This window comes from Panthera onca, chromosome A2 (genome assembly GCF_046562875.1).
Source record: "Panthera onca isolate mPanOnc1 chromosome A2, mPanOnc1 haplotype 2, whole genome shotgun sequence".
NCBI lineage: Eukaryota > Metazoa > Chordata > Mammalia > Carnivora > Felidae > Panthera > Panthera onca.
In genome coordinates this window covers 17,910,148-17,927,986 of record NC_138340.1, presented here as the reverse complement: position 1 = coordinate 17,927,986, position 17,839 = coordinate 17,910,148, and the positions used below count along the sequence as shown (strand labels likewise).

Here is a 17,839-nt window from a genome sequence, read left to right as displayed (position 1 = left end):
GGACGCCGCTGCGTCCACTCTACGCAAGCGTGGCGCGACCTGGCGCTGACTGGAGCTCGAAGATGGCGGCTTCCGCAGTTTGCCGGGCGGCTAGCGCCGGGACTCGAGTGCTGCTTCGCACCCACCGCTCGGTGAGGTGACAGCGAGAGCACAAGGCCGCGGAGCGCGGGGCTTCGGAACCCGAACGGGGAGTGGACTGTTAGCGGCGACGGGTCGAGATTGGGGAGGTTCCGGGGTCAGGGCCATGGGAAGGTCACGGCGCTGAGCGGGGATAGGAGTCTCGCGGCTGACCGGAGGTCCGGGGACGGGGTTCCCACTGCTGGCCTGAGAGCCGAGGAGCGATCCCGCAACCCAGCCCTAAGTCTCGGTTGTCCCTTTCCCGCAGCCGGCCCTGCTGAGGTCGCCTGCCTTGAGGACCATCGCCACCTTCGCTCAAGCTCTCCAGAGCGTGCCAGAGACACAGGTCAGCTTGCTGGACAACGGGCTGAGAGTGGCCTCCGAGCAGTCCTCCCAGCCTACCTGCACGGTGAGCGGGGCCCCCTCTTGGGAGGTCGCCTCCATACTGCTCCTGGCGTCTTTTCTCAGGACAGGGTGTGACCTTGGGCTCGAGACTTCTGTGGTTTGGGTCAGACTTCTCTCCGCCGCTGGATTGATTCTGCTACCTTAATACCGACCCCAGCTAGGCTTGCCTTCTTGGGCCATTCCTTACTATAACACTCATTTAGCAGATGATGCCTGCCAAGCAGGAGGCCAAGTTCCTTTCCAGCGTTTTCCTTTCCTTAAGCAGCGCATACGAGAGAAGTGATCCTGTTTTCATTTTACAGTGAGGAAAATGGGTTTCAGAGACCTAAGGTGACTGCTAAACTCATGGCCCAAAGTCATGATCTCCTGGCTAGACCACTCACGCACTTGCGAAAGGAATGCATTTGAAGATTCCAAAGAAATGGATGACTTTCCAAAAAATACAAATTTTCAAAATTGACTTAAGGAGAGAAATCTTGGCTAGATACAGTATATGAATAGGTGAGAAGATTCTCAAGATGTAATCCTCTTCTCTGGACCCCACACTCCAGGGTTAAGTGGTTTTATTGGTAAATTCTTCTGGTTTTTCAGGAACAGATAATGTCTTTTGTTATAAGTTGTTACTAAATACAGTAAAAGATCATGGGCAGCTTCCTTATATGACACTGCTATGAACTGATCTGTTAAGACAGTTTGGGAGATGGGGCACCTGGATGGCTCAGTTGGTTAAGTGTCTGACTCTTGGTTTTTGGCTCAGGTCAGGATCTCAAGGTTTGGACATTCAAGTCCTGCCATTGGGCCCTGCACTGACCACGCAGAATCTGTTTGGGATTCTCTCTCTCTGTCCCTCCTCTGTTCACACTCTCTCCTTCTCTCAAAATAAGTAAATAAACTTAAAAAAAAAAAAAAAGTTTGGGAGAGAATGCTGTATTTCATGGACTCTGAGACGCTCTAGATTGTAAGGGGCACCACTGTGCTCCAAATGCCAGAGAAAGATCGCTGTCAGTTATAATCCAAAGATAACAGGTTGTTAGGCGAACTCTACTTCCTAAGATGTTAGTTATGAAATAGATGTCAGTGTAAGAATTTACAACATATGTGTATCAGCATCTCTTAGGAAAGTAAATGTGAAATTTTTAAATCAACTGTGAAGGAAAATTAAAAGACTAGAACTATGTGACCTATGTGAGGTGCATGGTGTGGCGTGTGTTTCATAGCACACCAGGAGACTATTAAGAAAATCATGCGAGGGGCCCCTGGGTGGCTCAGTCGGTTAAGCGTCCAACTTCTGCTCAGGTGATGATCTTGAGGTTCGCGAATTTGAGCCCCGTGTCAGACTCTGTGCTCACAGCGCAGAGCCTGGAGCCTGCTTTGGATTCTGTGTCTCCCTCTCTCAGCTCCTCCCCCGCTCACACCCTGTCTGTCTTTCTCTCAAAAATAAATAAGCATTAACAAAAAAATTTTTTTTCTTAATTATGGGATTCTCTCATTGGGTGCCAAGGAGACACTGTGCAATGTTAGGTATCCAGGTCTGATTAAAACTTTTTTTAATAATTGTGAGCGAAGTCTACTTGCTTAATAGGATAAAACATTCAGCGTCTAAACCAACAGCCTCCTTCCTTAATGGGGAAATGAAAGAATCACCAGAACAAAGGTAGGGTATAATTTTTAGAAAAGAGAAAATAAATTGTTGTTTGCAAATGATGTGTTGCTTGCCTAGAAAAAATTAAAAAATCAACTGAAAAGCAAGACAGAATATAAAAAGTTCATATTGGTAATGGAGCCGAGTGAATGTGCACAGTTAGAAACTTCCTTGGAGTAGGTCCTTTTTCAGCCAGTGCCTGTGCCCCGGGCATAGCTGTATCTCCAAGCACAGGGGGCCTACTGAGACAGCTCTCCCCCACTCTGGGACCATGAGCCCCATCCTGGGGCTTCTGCTGAGTCACCCAGAGTAGGGTGTGAGTGGAGTCTGGGGTGGTTTGTGTGTTACCTTTGTTGGTGGCTTCTCGTCCAGGTCGGGGTATGGATTGATGTTGGCAGCCGTTACGAGACTGAGAAGAACAACGGGGCAGGTTACTTTCTGGAGCATCTGGCTTTCAAGGTGAGGCTCCTGAAGTCCTGCATCACCCCTGGGCTTACATCTGCCTGTTGTCCCTCCTGAGGATGCAGGTCAGCAAAGCCAACCTCTTCAATTATGGGCTTCAGCTAGGGGGGCGATCTCTGGCTGGCCTTTCTGGGAGGAACCATGAGGGCTTGGCCTCTCCTGAGTGAGCACTTACCTGGTCAGCCCCTGCACAAGGCTCCTAGAGCCAGAAAAAAACCCGGGGAGCTGCGGGAACCCCACTCCTCACAGAGAGGCCAGGCCTTTGTTATGTGCGCACGCTGGTGTGGAATCGAACACGTAGATAGATAACGGGCATTTTAACAAATTCACAGACACAGGCAAGTTGTGTTCTTGTGAAATGTTCTGCTCTGGCAGAATATCCGGACATCTCTTGTTTGTAGAAGTAAATACTGAGCTTTCTTGAAGGTGGGGACAGTCACCACCCTCAGCCCCTAAGCCAGCCCATGTTGGTATGGAGTCTGAGTTTTTTGAATGAATGAAAAAATGGAGAAGGAGATATGGATCGGTAGGGGTGTGGAGCAGGACCGGGTAGGTAGCTTAGCCAGCAGCAGCATCACAGATGTGTATGTAGATCTCAACATGCGTGTGTGTGTGCCCGTGGACAGCAACACCCACACATACATAGGGGACTGGGGTCGAGTCCCACAGAGGTGTCCACTAGCACATACACAGTCATATGAATGGCATGGGGGTAGAGTGGGTAATGACAGTGTCATCTAAACATTGATGTGACATAATCTGGCTATGACTGTCAGTAAGGTGATTGGTAAGATCAGGCTGCTATGGGGATCTGGATTTCAGGCAGCACTTGCACTGACCGTGCCCTTCTCTCCTGGCCCCTGGCTGTCTCCATTCTGTTAGCCCATGATACTGTGGCCTGCTCGGCACTTGGTGAGGACAGACTGTAGACTGTACATCCCCATAGTCTTTGATGAGGAAGGTGCCTGTAGACCACTGGTCCTGCTGGGACTTTAGCCTTTGAAGATAGGGGTCCTCAGTTCCCATGTGGCTCCTGATGGTCGTGTTGATATCTGGTTCCAGGGAACAAAAAATCGGCCTGGCAACGCCTTGGAGAAGGAGGTGGAGAGCATGGGGGCGCATCTCAATGCCTACAGCACCCGGGAGCACACAGCATACTACATCAAGGCGCTATCCAAGGACCTGCCAAAAGGTAACGTCTGGAGGATGGGGCAGGGACGGGGATAGGACTTCAGGGGTACAGAGGACAGGCCCCCAGGAACTTGGCCTGGCTGAAGAGTGGGGTTACCATGACAGCAGATCCTTGCCGCAGGGCAGGCAGGCATGCCAGGCCTGGGGGTTTTGTGCTGTTACCGGCCTGCAGTGGCCCCACCTGCACTTTGGTTCCCAAACCTGCCCTTCTCACGTCCAGCTGTGGAGCTCCTGGCCGACATTGTGCAGAACTGTGCCCTAGAAGACTCCCAGATTGAGAAGGAGCGTGATGTGATCCTACAGGAGCTGCAGGAGAATGATGCATGTATGCGGGACGTGGTCTTTGACTACCTGCACGCCACAGCATTCCAGGGCACACCTCTAGCCCAGGCTGTGGAGGGGCCCAGCGGGAATGTCAGGTGAGGGTTGGCTGGGCCTGTGCTGGAATGTGTTCAAGCCCCGTCCACACGAGTTTGGTTTTAGTTGCCCTTTGCTATTATACGTTCTTAATTTGCACAACTGGAAATGTTTTCTCTGTGCCCTGTGGTCCTTGCAGGGCTTTTTAAATACCTGTACGGTCTTCACTCACATTGCGGGCTTCTTTGTAGGGTATGATTCTGTGCGTGTCCTGAAATCCTGAGGGAGAGAGCGTTGGGAATCTGTGTGGCTCCTTGTTCCCGGGTGGGATAAGCACTGATACCGCCCCTTGAGAACCTCACAGCATCAGCTCACCCCCTCAGAGAGGAAGGACTGAGCCTGACCTAAAGGCAGACGTGAAGCGGGGCCCCAGAGGACTGGGCGACAGAGATGAGAAAGGGGATTGAGGGCTGTGCTAGGGCTTGCTCCCCGGAGAAGCCATGTCTTCCCTTGTCTGTCTCCTCAGCACTGTTTTGTGAGACCCAGACTGCTGTGGTTTGGGAGAGGCATTAAGCCATTGGCCATATGTCTTGCAGGAAGCTATCTCGTGCAGACCTGACGGAGTATGTCAGCAGGCATTACAAGGCCCCTCGCATGGTGCTCGCAGCAGCCGGAGGTGAGTGATGGGCTCCCTGAAGCCCTGTGGTAATGGGTGCATGGGCACCAGCCTTGCTTACTGGAGCCCAGGTCTCTTGGTTCTGACCACAAGGGATCTTCCACTCCTGGGCACCCTGTTCCTGTCTTGTTCTTGTGGAGAGTGATCTCTCTCCCATGCTCTCTGAGGTGGGAGGGCATTCTGCCCTACCACCACCACTGGGACCTGCCACATAGGGATGCTGCTCCCCCTCATTAGTACAGGCCTTTCTCAGCCCCACCTTTGTTAGGAGATCCAGTTTGCAGGCTGGTGGGAGATACTAGCCCCAGGTTTGTTCCTTGTAGCTTTGCTGGTGGGCAGGCCAGACACTGGGGTGTGACAACACACATTCAGTGACAAACCGGGAAGTGCTTTCAAGGGGAGGCACCCAGTGGCAGGGGGACTGAAATGGAGGACCCAGAGTTGGAGGTTAGGGGGTGCTCTTGGAACACATTATTGTTGGAACTGAGGTCTAAAGAATAGGGGGGTCATTCAGGTGAGGAGTGGGGAGCCCGAGCAGAGGGGCAGGGCGGTGTCATGGCCTGACGCTTGGCTGCCACATGGAGGGCCAAAGCAGAGGCAGGCCAGCCAAGGAGGGGCTGTGGCATGTTTCTGGTGGGAGGCAGCAGGAGCAAGGGAGGGAGATGGATGGACTCAGGATGGTTCTATCGATGGAAATCTGCAGGAGGTCTGGCCGTGGTGGGGAGGGTGGGATTAAGGATGTTTCTCTAGCTTGTGGTCTTGGCAGCTGGATGGGTGAAAAGGACTGATGAAAAGAGCATGATTGGTGGCTTCAGGGCCTGGGAACCTGGGAACCAAGAGCAGTGTAAGCTAGTGACATGTGAGATTGTGTTGAGTCCAGTGGGGTCCGGGCACCTACTGGTCGAGATGCTAGAGCAGCAGAGGCCTCCTCTTGTCAAGGCGAGGATGTGAAGTCTGCAGGGGTCCTGAGGGCCTGAAATTACAATGTTGTTTATAAACGTACCTGGAGCTGGTCACGGCCCTGCAGTAGCACCTCTTTGTGTCCTCTCATTTGCCACCGCCCACAGGGCAGCAGCCCCCATCGGCTTGAGGAAGGGCCAGAGGGGCAAAGCAGGACAGGTGGCCTTGTGCCCAGGGAGCCCCCATCTCGTCCTTGATGTGGGTGAGAACGCATCACATGAGGACCCACCTTCAGGCGCAGCATGCAGCTGCTTCCCTGTGGTTGAGGGGACGGATGCTGTTCGACCCTGAGGTGCTTGCCCTGCCCGTGAGGCGGAGTCCGTCTGGCGGATTCTCTTCCCTCACCCTGTCCTGATGTCCTGTTTTCCTTCTGCCGTCTCCCAGCAAGATGGGACGTGGGGTCCTCCCCCTGTGCGTGAGTCCCCTGACTGGTAACCATGCTCTCTGTCTCGGCAGGGGTGGAGCACCGGCAGCTGGTAGATCTCGCCCAGAAGCACTTCAGCGGCGTCTCTGAGACATACACAGAGGACGCTGTGCCCACTCTCGCTCCATGCCGCTTCACTGGCAGCGAGGTAGGTGGCCTTGTGGGCAGGGGTAGTGTTCTCAGCTGGGGCCTCTGGAAGGATGCTTGCGTACAAGGTTATCTTCATGACTCCAAAGGTGCCTCAGGAATTGTGAACGGGTCCTGTGGCTGCTGCCTCACAAGCACACACGTTCACGCGCGCATGGGCATGCTTCACCCACACCCTGTACCTTTTCTCGTCGTCCGGACATTGTGGCCGTCCCTCAGTCTCGCCATGTACCGTTTCAGATCCGCCACCGCGACGATGCTCTGCCGTTGGCCCATGTGGCTATTGCGGTAGAGGGGCCTGGCTGGGCCAACCCGGACAACGTGGCCCTCCAAGTAGCCAATGCCATCATTGGCCACTATGACTGCACTTACGGTGGTGGCACGGTGAGTGCCAGGGCGGGCACGGGACTTCGTCCTCAAGGAACAGAGGGTGTCAGGCCGTGGGCTCCTGTACTGGGGTTCAGGGTGTAGACCACAGGCAGGAGGGTGGGTGCTGATGGTCCTTGTCCCGGTAGCACCTGTCCAGCCCACTGGCTGCAGTCGCCGTGGCCAACAAGCTGTGCCAGAGTTTCCAGACCTTCAATATCTGCTACGCAGACACTGGGTTGCTGGGTGCACACTTTGTCTGCGATCGCATGAAAATCGATGACATGATGTTCTTCCTGCAAGGCCAGTGGTGAGTGGCAGCCTAGTACTGCTGGGTGCATTAGGGGCCTTTGAGGACAGTGAGGGGCTAGGAGACAGCACGGTCTCTTGGGATGACCATCCCATCCCCTGCCCTTTTAGGATGCGCCTGTGCACCAGTGCCACAGAGAGTGAGGTGCTCCGGGGCAAAAACATCCTCCGAAATGCCCTGGTGTCTCATCTGGACGGTGAGTGCAGCAGCCCTGTGGGGAGGGGGTGGAGCGCATCCTGGCAGGGACAGCCCCAGTGTAGCCACCATTCCCAACCAAGATGGGAAAGGCAAACTTTGAAGGCCATGCCATACCCCACTCCCACCCCCAGGGGCTTGGCATGTCAGATACAGGTGTGGGTGAGCCAGGTCAACAACAGCCCATCGCTACGGTAGCAGATGGTTGTAGAAGTGAAGGTTGGGATCTGGAGTCTGAGCACAGTCCCAGTGTCAGCCTGGAGCCAGAGCTTCACTGTGTGCCTGTGGTCCGGGACTGGACCGGGTGGACCTGGAAGCCTCCCCTGACCTTGCAGGCACCACTCCTGTGTGTGAGGACATCGGACGTAGTCTCCTGACCTATGGCCGCCGCATTCCCCTGGCTGAGTGGGAAAGCCGGATTGCGGTAACGAGGGCCCCTGGGAGATGTTCTGGAGTCTAGACCTGGCAGGCTCCCCAAAGGGCGGGGAGTTGAGGCCTGACGGTGCAGATTGCTCCCGTAGGCTTCCCTGATGTCCTAGGCCGCGTCACCAGCAGGGGTGGCATAAGTGGAGGGCAGGGCAGAGGCACTGATGGCTGAGGAGATGGGTGGGGCCTGTGGCGGTCTACAGGAGGAGGGCCCTGCCGCCTTTCCCCTTTGGGTAAGGGGGCTGTGCCATGGTTCATATGGAAGATCTTGGTCGGCTGGGTAGTGTTGACTGTCTGAGGTGGTCCCAGGAGCCTGCCTGTCAGTTGGCGTGCTCTGTCTCACCCTGCAGGAAGTGGATGCCAGTGTGGTACGTGAGGTCTGCTCCAAGTACTTCTATGATCAGTGTCCAGCAGTGGCTGGATTTGGTGAGTGGCCTAGGGGGCCTGTTTTTTATCCTTCTCAGGTCTCCTCTTAGGCTCCCCTTCTGCCTCTGCTCCCCCACCCCCCAGCCTAGCCTGGCAGCAGCAAACTGAGGCCCCTGAGAGGCTCTGCCCAATAGCCTGGCTGCCAGGGAGTTCTTGCTCAGAAAACCTGTCCCAGCAGCTCCCTGACTCCCTGCCAAGGTGCCTCCATCAATACCCCACACCCGCCAGGTAACGGACACCTCCATGTATGGGGTGGGGCTCCAAGAGCCAGGGAGCATGAAGGGACAGGCTCAGCACCCCTGGGGGAATGTGCTTTTCCTTTTTTCCACTCAGAGCCTGTCTTGTGCTGCTCCGGGCAGCCCTGGATCGGGTGCGGCGCAGGGCCAGGTGTCCCTGTGCAGGCCAGGCACCCCACCCTGACGCCCCACCCTATCCCCACAGGCCCCATTGAGCAGCTCCCAGACTACAACCGGATCCGTAGCGGCATGTTCTGGCTGCGTTTCTAGGCTGGAAGGCTGTGCTGGCAAGAGGGCGGGGCCGGGGTTCATGGTCTACCTCCCGCCCCCTAACATACCACCTCAGCTCTTCAGACCTGTGTGCGGATTACCTTACCTCCAATAAAAGCCTGTGTTGAGAACTGCGTTGTTCTTCTCTTCACATTGCCATGGAGTCCACTGGGCAGTGGATGGGGGAGCATGGACTTCCCTCCAGTTGTGTATCCCCCAGATCCTTCCATCTTCCCACATGCTGATGTGTCCTCAGCCAGAGGCAAGCGTGGGGGCCACAGCACAGAAGCCGGAAGTCTTTGATGCCTGCAGGAGTTGAAGCCAGATGTTTCCACTTAGCCACATGGGGTATGCTCCTGACTAGTCTGTCCCAAGAGTAGGGTGTGGGAACCCATGCTTTTGCCCTGGTAGAGGTCCCAGCTTGGGAACTCTGGTGGCTCAGGAGGGAAGCGCTTTGATGTGGGCCTTGCGCAATTGCCTTCTGGCAGTCCCTGGTTCCCTGGATGGACCAGGAAGGGCTAAGGACTGTCCCTGAGGAAGCCTCCTTCATAGGTTTACTCTGGATTCTGGGAGGAGGATATAGCCTGGGGCATAGTGTTCCTATTTGATTTCTAACTGTTGCCTGGACAGGCAGGGCAAGAATCCTTTGCCTCGATTTGCCGCTGACTCAGGCTCCGAGAATAGCCCTGAGCTCAGTGGGGCCTGAGCCCCCCTCCCTTGACTAGATCTGTCCCAGGCAAGTCCTGAGCTGCTGGCCTGATGATCCCCTTCCCATCTCCCTGAGGCAGCCAGGACCTGGTGGAGCTCTCAGCTATCTAGTCCCCCCACCCACCACCTTCAGGCCCTGGTCCCACAAAGCAGGTGGGCAGGTAGGCCCTTCTTCCTGTGTCCCCAGCCCTTCTGCAGTCAAGTTCCCTGGGAGCCCAGGAGGGAAGTGGAAATGAGAGGCTGGATTCTCCTACGAGAAGTGCTGCTGGCAATCAGTTGGGAGCAGGGTCCTGGGACAAGGGTTGTTGAGAAGTGGGCTCTTCAGAAGTCACCCAGCCTCCCAGTCCTGTAGTGGCCAAAACAACTCTTGAATCACTCTTGCCCTGCCCCAGTGCTTTCCCTCCGCCCCCCCCCCCCCCCCCCCCCCCCCGCCCCACATCTCTTTGTTGCCACCAGTTGTCAATTAGGAAATAACTTTCAAGCGCCTTCTAGAGCCCAGAGCTGGATCCAGGATTCAGGTCATCCTCCTACTTTGTGCGATTGGCTCAAGAGAACCTGCTGGACAGCACAGAACTCTGACAGACCCACCCTGGGTGCTTACAGATGCAACACACCCGGTCTGGGAAACAGCAAATGCTTAATATTGGTCTAAAGTTTGAGCTCCTGGAATGTGGGGCTTGATTTCTAAGCCCAGGCATGGTCTTCAAAGGCTCCAGGTGTGCTGGACACACAAGAGAGCCCAAGCGCCTGGAAGTGATCTGGTCCTAATGGGTCTTGCACACCAAGCCAGGGAATTTGCTCTTTACTCTGGAGGCATGTTGGAGGAGGTGCATTGGAGGTTACTGGGAAGAGAAGTGACTTGGGCAGCCTGAGACTTAGCACAAGGACTCTCAGGCTGGATTTCTGTGGCACACTAGTGAGCTGCAGTGTGGTAGAGCAGTGGTCACAGCTGTAGGAAGAGCTGGAGTGAGCTTCAGGGGACAAGCAGGACAGCAGCCCCAAAGGGGCCGGGGTACCCCAGAGGAGGGGTACCCTGGAAGATGATAACCTGCCTAGCTTTGGTCACAGTTCTGATGAGAAATTTGGAGGTGTCCAGGACAGTGGGATGTGTGGGGCTGGAATCCTGAAATAAAGCCCCTGTTAGAGATGTGGTGCCACCTGGCAGAGGTAGTGACTGAAGCCAGAGAAGCAAATGTCTGGGGGATGTGAGAAGAAGGACAGAACTCTGGGGCCCCACTACCCAGATGGAAGGAGCTGAGCTCAGGAGCTGTGGCCTAGTGTGTGTGCCTGCTGGGAGGTTGGAGCCAGCGGTCTCAGAGGGTCACATTTGCTCATGGGCCTCCTGGGAGCTCGTTTCACACCCATCCCCACCTGTGCTCAAACCTCCCTAACAGCCTCTCTCAGCACCGTTTGAAAGATCCTCATGCAGCAGGCAGCCCTTCCTTTCAGGGGCACATCATGGTCCTGATACCTTCTCAGCCGGGTGTCCAGTCTCCCTAAAGGCTAGACCGTGTGTGTGACCATACTGTATGTGTCCTCTGCTGTACAAGAGGAGCTAAGGGTCTTGGGGACTGTAGGGAGATTGTGTCTGGTTCTCTGCTGCACTCACCTACTGGATAGCTTCAAGGGGTGTGGGTCCTGGGACATAGCTGAGGAGACCATGACCTTGGAAAAAGGTTCTGGGCCCCATGGGTCACAGCACTGTATCCTATGAGGGGGAGGGTTCAGTGATAAAAGGGGTCATTCTGTAGCTTCAGTCTTATGGGCAGTAGGGAAACGGACAGCATGATGGTCTTCATTGCCTCCAGCTCTGGCCATACCAGAGAACCCAGGCCGTGAAGGAGCCCAGGGAAAATGAAGTGCTGTCCCCATCTCTCCCCACTCATTCTGTTGATTCCCAGGAGAGGGCTGGGGCCAGGCAGTCAGAAGGGGCCCGGTGGCAGTGATGAGTATAGACATACTTTGTGGGCTTCTCAGAATTCTCTAGGACTGGCAGGAAAACAAACAAAAAACGGGGCCTGCTGTTCTTGGGACTATCTCTGCCTTGGTGTCACTCCCCTATAAGACACGCATGTACAAAGATTCACCTCCTCTGGGTAGTATTTGTGACCTGGAGATGCGTTCAAGGGGACTGTCTACAGCCACAGAAGCCAGTTGAGGGAGATGGGTGGGAAGTCAGGCTGGTTAAGGGGAGAGCTGTGGGGCAAGGGGAGTTATAAAGGTGGCAGCCACAGGTGGCCCCTGAGGGCAGTGAGGAAAGGAGCGAGGGCCCACAGTGGCCTCTGGGCCTGGTGGGGTTAATGGGTGGAAGAAGGTCTTTGGGAAGAACAGAGTGAAGGAGGAGACTCTGGCAGGCCAGAATGAGGACATGTAGTTAGGGGGACTTAGAGCAGGACAGGGCCACCAGTGGGGGTGTAGGCAGGAAGGGGTGGATTCCTGAGAGCTGAGCTGTCACTGTGGGTGGTCCCACCCTGCACATATGGACAATCCCGGTCCCTACAGGCACAGCTGGATGGCATCTGCCTAGGACTTGTTTAGGGCATGGTAGGGGGTGTGGGGTACTGGGGTAGACACGTATGCATATGCATGACACAGAATCTCTCCTCCTGGCTTCCCCCTCCCAAGGTGGGTGGGCATTTTTCAGATGCAGACCAGTGGTGCCTTGGTTTCCCTGGGATGAGCCCAGAGCACCTCATTCCCTGGGGGCTGTTCTGGCTGTCAGGGGGTTTGGGGTGGGGCACAGGAGATCCAACAGACAGAGGGATGGCTGAATCACAGGAGTGGCCGGCGGGACTCATGGCCTGAAGGCTTGTCTGGGCACCCCCATAGGGTGCGGGGTGAGTCATCTCCAGCTGCAGCCTCCCCCCACCACCATCCTGTTGTCTCCTCTGTCCCCAGGAACCTATTTGAATTCCAGCCTCCAGCAGTCATGTCACTAGTCACTCTGACCTTAAAGCAGCCAAGACTTCTGACCCTAGACAGAGTTGGAGAGGTTTCCCTCAGCATTTGTCAAGAACCTTCCCGGGGAGTCCCGGAAGCCACAGGAAGTGGGGGGCTTTACACTTCAGTAGACTCAGATCCTCTGTCGGGCAGGGGAGGTGGGGGCGGTGTCCTTTGGGACGCAGGGTGGGGGGCGGGCCGCCTGGGACCCCGCCCGCAGCTCCGCCCCCCGGGATCAGGGACTTTTTCTCTGCCGTGGCGAAGACCGCAGCAACGGCTGGCGGCGGGAGCCGGCGGACAGACAGACCGGCAGGCAAGACCCGGGCTAGGGGTGGGGGAGCGCTGGGCTCGGACTTGCCACAGCCGCGGGCCGAGGGACAGAGCCGGGGGCCTGGCTGACCGACTCCCCCACCCAGGATGAGGCTGCCGCTCCTGGTGGCCGCGCTCTGCGCCGGGATCCTGGCAGGGGCGCTCCGAGTGCGGGCCCAGCAGAGGGAGAGAGGTGGGCACCGCCGGGAAGGACGCCGTCCAAGCCGCTGCACCCTGTCACTTGTGGCTTTCATCCGGGACCCCCCACCACCACGACCCTCCCCGCATCTCTGCTAACTCTCCCCCCACTTCTCAAACCCTCCGCTGCAACCCCGTGCTGGCTCTCCCAAACGGCATCCTATTCTAATGGGTCTCAAACTCTGGCTCTCCAGATGTGCACTGGGTCGCCTACTCTCTGTCACTCCATCCTGGCCCCTTGAGGCCAACCCCAGCCCCCAGATCCGCACCTGCGTCCGTGGCTCTGCCTTCTCTAAACACACCAGTCCTCCATGGAGAGTCTGCTCTGGGCCCCTCCGTGCCACCCTCCAAGTCTCCCAGGCCCAAGGCGGCCTGGGCCGGTTGGCTTAGCTGATGAGGCCTACTCCATCCTCCCCAGCCCCTAGTGCGGAGGGACCATAGCGCAGGGAGGGGTGGGTGGGCTCCAAGAAAAAAGCATGATGGCTCCTCCCTGCCCCAGTGACCTGCACTCGCCTTTATGCTGCTGACATCGTGTTCCTACTTGATGGCTCTTCGTCTATCGGCCGTGGCAACTTCCGTGAAGTGCGTGGTTTCCTGGAGGGACTGGTGCTTCCATTCTCTGGGGCAGCCAGTGCACAAGGTGTGCGCTTTGCTGCTGTGCAGTATAGCGACGATCCACGGTGAGTGGTAGCCCCTGGAGCTGGGAACCCAGAGATCTGGCCAAGATTCTTCCCCCCAGAAGCAGAGAGCCCAGAAACCCCTAGGCCAGGTTTTCGGGAACCCAGAGACACCCTCCCCGCCCCCCCTCCGCCCCGCCCCTGGCCAGGACATCCTGTGGAGACAGAGGCAGGGATCTCCCAGGTAGAGTCCTCACACCTGAGACACCTCCAGTCTATTGTCCTGCCAAAGATGAGGCTGTCTTTTCTAATCTGGAGGTGGAGAGCCCAGGGGCCTCAGATGCCCCCTGCCTACTGAACTCTCCATGTTCCAGCCCTCTGCCTCTCCCCTCACACAGGGCCCCCCTGTCTGGCCAACATCCACCTCCCTACAACTAGACCCTTCCTCCCACAATTACTTAATTAACTAGACATCCTGCTGCCCGAGGCAGCGAGCCCCAAGAGCTCCAGCCACCAGCAGAGCACAGAGGGGTATCAGAGGAGTTTGTTAACTTAATGGCTTCAGAGGTGGAGGGCAGGAGTCACAGAACCAAGAGGACCCTCAAGGGGGCCTGATATTCACAGACCTCACCCGGAGGCCTCTTAGAGGCCAGGGCCAGAGGTCTGTTGCCACCTGTTGCCACCTTCCCTCCCCTGTTGCAGGACGGAGTTTGGCCTCGATGCACTTGGCTCAGGCTCAGGTGGCGAGGTGATCCGAGCCATCCGTGAGCTCAGCTATAAGGGGGGCAACACGCGCACGGGGGCTGCAATTCTCCACGTGGCTGACCACATTTTCCTGCCCCAGCTGGCCCGACCTGGTGTCCCCAAGGTGATCTCCCACCCTACCATTTCCCCCACCAAGTTAGCTGCCTGAGGCAGCACTGATTTACCCCCGGCACCTGCCCCAGGTCTGCATCCTCATCACAGATGGGAAGTCGCAGGACCTGGTGGATACGGCTGCCCAGCGGCTGAAGGGGCAGGGGGTCAAGCTGTTTGCTGTGGGTGAGTACCCATCTGGGGTGACAAGTGGGCTATGGCAGGGGCCAGTCAGAGGGCATGTGGACAGCTGAGCTCTGATTGGGCATCACCTCAGGCATCAAGAATGCCGACCCCGAGGAGCTGAAGCGAGTCGCCTCACAGCCGACCAGTGATTTCTTCTTCTTCGTCAACGACTTCAGTATCTTGAGGACACTGCTGCCCCTTGTTTCCCGGAGAGTGTGCACAACTGCTGGTGGTGTACCTGTGACCTTGCCCAGTGAGTTCCTGCCCCCACTTGTGCCCTGACCTAGACCTCTGACCTCCCTCCCCAAACCTGGAGGTGCTGCTTCCATTCCCTGTGCTCCTGACACCGAGCTGGGGGTTCTGCCCTCTGATCCTGCCCTTGAGGTGCTGATCTGACCTTATGTGCCCCCGACCCTTGACCCCAATGCTACACTTTAAGTCTGACCCCTGATCCTCCTGCCTGATTGCCTGACTCCTCACCCTTCCCAGCTGATGACTTGACATCTGGACCACGAGACCTGGTGCTGTCCGAAGCAGGCAGTCAATCCTTGAGAGTACGGTGGACGGCGGCCAGTGGCCCTGTGACTGGCTACAAGGTCCAGTACGCTCCTCTGACAGGGCTGGGACAGCCACTGCCAGGCGAGCGGCGGGAGGTAAGGATGTCAGGAGTGGTAGGTGGAGGGCTGGGGACTTGGCTGGGCAAGGTAAAGTGACCTCTGGCCTTGGGCAGGTGAGCATCCCAGCTGGTGAGACCAGCACACAGCTGCAGGGTCTCCGGCCACTGACTGAGTACCAAGTGACCGTGGTAGCCCTCTACGCCAACAGCATCGGGGAGGCTGTGAGCGGGACAGCTCGGACCAGTGAGCAATTCTGCTAACCTCTGACCCCGTTCATCTAATTGCCCAGTAACCCCTTCCCACCCCTGACTCCACTAATCCCTGCTGGACCTTCCCCCAGCTGCCCTGGAGGGGCCAGAGCTGACCATCCAGAATACCACAGCCCACAGCCTCCTGGTGGCCTGGCGGAGTGTGCCAGGTGCCACTGGCTACCGTGTGACATGGCGGGTCCTCAGTGGTGAGTGAGAAGTGTGGGCTGAGGGGGATCTTGGCACGTCAGACAGGGTTGTAGGGTCCTAAGTCTGCAAGGCGCGCTGATCCCTTGGTGCTCGCCCTGCCCCCCCCCCCCCCCCCCCGCCCGTGCAGGTGGTGTCACACAGCAGCAGGAGCTGGGCCCTGGGCAGGGGTCAGTGTTGCTGCGTGACTTGGAGCCTGGCACAGACTACGAGGTGACTGTGAGCACCCTGCTCGGCCGTAGCGTAGGATCTGCCGCCTCCCTGACTGCCCGTACTGGTGAGAAGGCTGGGTGCTTTCTTCGCGCTGGGTAGGCAGGCGGGCAGGGCACAGAGGCCACTGACATCCCCTGTGCTCTGGGCAGATGCTTCCGTTGAACAGACCCTGCGCCCAGTCATCCTGGGGCCCACATCCATTCTCCTTTCCTGGAACTTGGTGCCTGAGGCCCGCGGCTATCGGCTAGAATGGCGGCGTGAGAGTGGTCAGTGCAGGGGAGAGGGGCGGGCGGGCAGGGTCAGGCTCGGCTTCAGCCAGCCTGACGCTGTCGTCTTGCAGGCTTGGGGGTGCCACAGAAGGTGGTACTGCCCTCTGATGTGACCCGCTACCAGCTGGATGGGCTGCAACCAGGCACTGAGTATCGCCTCACGCTCTATACTCTGCTGGAGGGCCGCGAGGTAGCCACGCCTGCAACTGTGGTCCCCACCGGTGAGGGCTCTGTGGGCCTTGCCAAGTGAGAGGGGAAGGTACAGGGGCCCGGGGCAGCCTTTAATGCTGTGCTCTCCAACAGGGCCAGAGCTGCCTGTGGGCCCTGTGACGGACTTGAAGGCAACCGAGCTTCCTGGGCAGCGGGTGCGAGTATCCTGGAGCCCGGTCCCCGGTGCCACCGAGTACCGCATCACTGTGCGCAGCACACAGGGTGAGGTGGACACAGCCACACCCGGACACACATTAAAGTTCCAGCTTTTGCGGTCTGACTACACCTTCACCCCAACACATTGTACCTCTGGGTTTCTACAGCCTGCTCCTGTCTCCTTGTCCGACTATCCCCCAAGGTGGAACTGAGCCCAGGCCTGTCACGGTGTCTTTCTGCTCCCAGCCCTGCCTCAGCCCATCTTCTCACCCGGATCTGTCTCCACTCCCTGCCCTGCATCCCTGCCTGCAGCTTTGGCCCTTCTCCACAATCCCAAACTCAATCCCTGCCCTTCTGTTACTCTAGCTGGAACCACTGTCCACACTGACCTCTCATCCCCCGTCCCCATCCAGTACTGACCCCCATTACCCCACATCACTGTCTATCAATGACCTGTCAACTCATATCACTATCCACTGATTTCTGTCATCCTACATTCCATGTCCCTGTCCACTGACTCCTATCATCCTATATCTCCGTTCATCACTGGTGCATTATCCTGTGTCATTATTCATCACTGACCGCCATCATCCCACATCCCTGTGTCTCACGGACCCCTGCCCACCTACTCTGCCTTCTCTCTTAGGGGTTGAGCGGACCCTCGTGCTTCCTGGGAGTCAAACAGCCTTTGACTTGGATGATGTCCGGGCTGGCCTAAGCTACGCTGTGCGGGTGTCTGCTCGAGTGGGCAGCCGTGAGGGCGGTGCCAGCACCCTCACTGTCCGCCGGGGTGAGCACACAGGAGGGCTGTGGGGGGACAGCTCCTTGATTCACTCTGGTCCCGGTCTTGACCCCTGACCTCTGCCTTTAACCCCCAGAACCGGAACCCCCACTTGCCATCCCAGGGCTGCGAGTTGTGGCATCAGATGCAACACGGGTGAGGGTGGCCTGGGGACCTGTTCCTGGAGCCAGTGGATTTCGGATTAGCTGGAGGACAGACAGTGGTCAGTGTGGGGTGTGCGGGAGGGCTGTGGAGAGGAACAACTAGGGTTTGGGGGATTGAGGGGGCAGGCAAGAGCCATGCCAACACTCCCCTCTGACCCTAGGTCCGGAGTCCAGCCAGACATTGCCCCCAGAATCCACTGCCACAGATATCATGGGGCTACGGCCTGGAACCTCCTACCAGGTGGCTGTGTCAGCACTGCGAGGGAGAGAGGAGGGTCCCCCTGTGGTCATCGTGGCTCGCACTGGTCAGGGCCTGACCCAGCCCCTTGACTGGCTATCTCCAGTGCCCCTTCAGACCCCCCTGCCCCCCTTCGCAGATCCTTGTTTCGCTCCAGAACAGCCTCCCTCTTCAGATTCCCACTGCCTTCTCCCTCAGAGTCCTGCTTTCTCCTTCGGCCTCCCTTGCCTCCTCTTAAGCCCCCATCTTCTTCAGATTCCTCTGCCTCTCCTCAAAGATCCCACTCTCTTTGCCCTCAGATTTTCACAACCTC

At 57.2% G+C, this 17,839-nt stretch overlaps 2 protein-coding genes across 3 annotated transcripts in view; both read left to right on the top strand.

Annotated features, from left to right (window-relative positions):
- On the top strand, positions 1 to 8,741 carry UQCRC1 (ubiquinol-cytochrome c reductase core protein 1). 2 transcript variants are annotated; one of them, XM_060630993.2, is made up of 13 exons: positions 1 to 131; positions 386 to 526; positions 2,537 to 2,623; positions 3,689 to 3,818; positions 4,038 to 4,236; positions 4,771 to 4,850; positions 6,267 to 6,382; positions 6,622 to 6,765; positions 6,897 to 7,057; positions 7,168 to 7,253; positions 7,588 to 7,676; positions 8,029 to 8,104; positions 8,546 to 8,741. In XM_060630993.2, exons 1-13 carry the CDS (start codon positions 63 to 65, stop codon positions 8,608 to 8,610), a joined length of 1,443 nt encoding a protein of 480 aa, XP_060486976.1. In that variant the 5' UTR covers positions 1 to 62; the 3' UTR covers positions 8,611 to 8,741. The 2 variants fall into 2 exon arrangements, with proteins under 2 accessions (XP_060486976.1, XP_081650657.1); XM_081794531.1 differs by having other exon boundaries at positions 6 to 131; positions 383 to 526.
- A 3,786-nt stretch (positions 8,742 to 12,527) lies between these two features.
- The window catches only part of COL7A1 (collagen type VII alpha 1 chain), a 31,169-nt gene continuing 25,857 nt past the window's right edge, over positions 12,528 to 17,839 (top strand). The window contains exons 1-15 of the mRNA XM_060630989.3: positions 12,528 to 12,760; positions 13,265 to 13,445; positions 14,085 to 14,250; positions 14,330 to 14,423; positions 14,515 to 14,676; positions 14,913 to 15,076; positions 15,154 to 15,283; positions 15,381 to 15,497; positions 15,626 to 15,772; positions 15,858 to 15,974; positions 16,049 to 16,198; positions 16,281 to 16,409; positions 16,990 to 17,133; positions 17,222 to 17,347; positions 17,450 to 17,593. Of these exons, the coding sequence (XP_060486972.2) occupies positions 12,676 to 12,760; positions 13,265 to 13,445; positions 14,085 to 14,250; positions 14,330 to 14,423; positions 14,515 to 14,676; positions 14,913 to 15,076; positions 15,154 to 15,283; positions 15,381 to 15,497; positions 15,626 to 15,772; positions 15,858 to 15,974; positions 16,049 to 16,198; positions 16,281 to 16,409; positions 16,990 to 17,133; positions 17,222 to 17,347; positions 17,450 to 17,593 (2,056 nt within the window). The 5' untranslated portion in view covers positions 12,528 to 12,675. The remainder of the gene's footprint in view (positions 12,761 to 13,264; positions 13,446 to 14,084; positions 14,251 to 14,329; positions 14,424 to 14,514; positions 14,677 to 14,912; positions 15,077 to 15,153; positions 15,284 to 15,380; positions 15,498 to 15,625; positions 15,773 to 15,857; positions 15,975 to 16,048; positions 16,199 to 16,280; positions 16,410 to 16,989; positions 17,134 to 17,221; positions 17,348 to 17,449; positions 17,594 to 17,839) is intronic.

What these genes read in the sequence shown, in the direction of transcription:
- UQCRC1 (XM_081794531.1), top strand. Translation starts at nt 63, where the DNA reads ATGGCGGCTTCCGCAGTTTGCCGGGCGGCTAGCGCCGGGACTCGAGTG. An exon ending in ATCCAAGGACCTGCCAAAAG is followed by an intron (nt 3,819 to 4,037) that starts GTAACGTCTGGA and finishes TCTCACGTCCAG; the next exon opens with CTGTGGAGCTCCTGGCCGAC. An exon ending in GCCGCTTCACTGGCAGCGAG is followed by an intron (nt 6,383 to 6,621) that starts GTAGGTGGCCTT and finishes GTACCGTTTCAG; the next exon opens with ATCCGCCACCGCGACGATGC.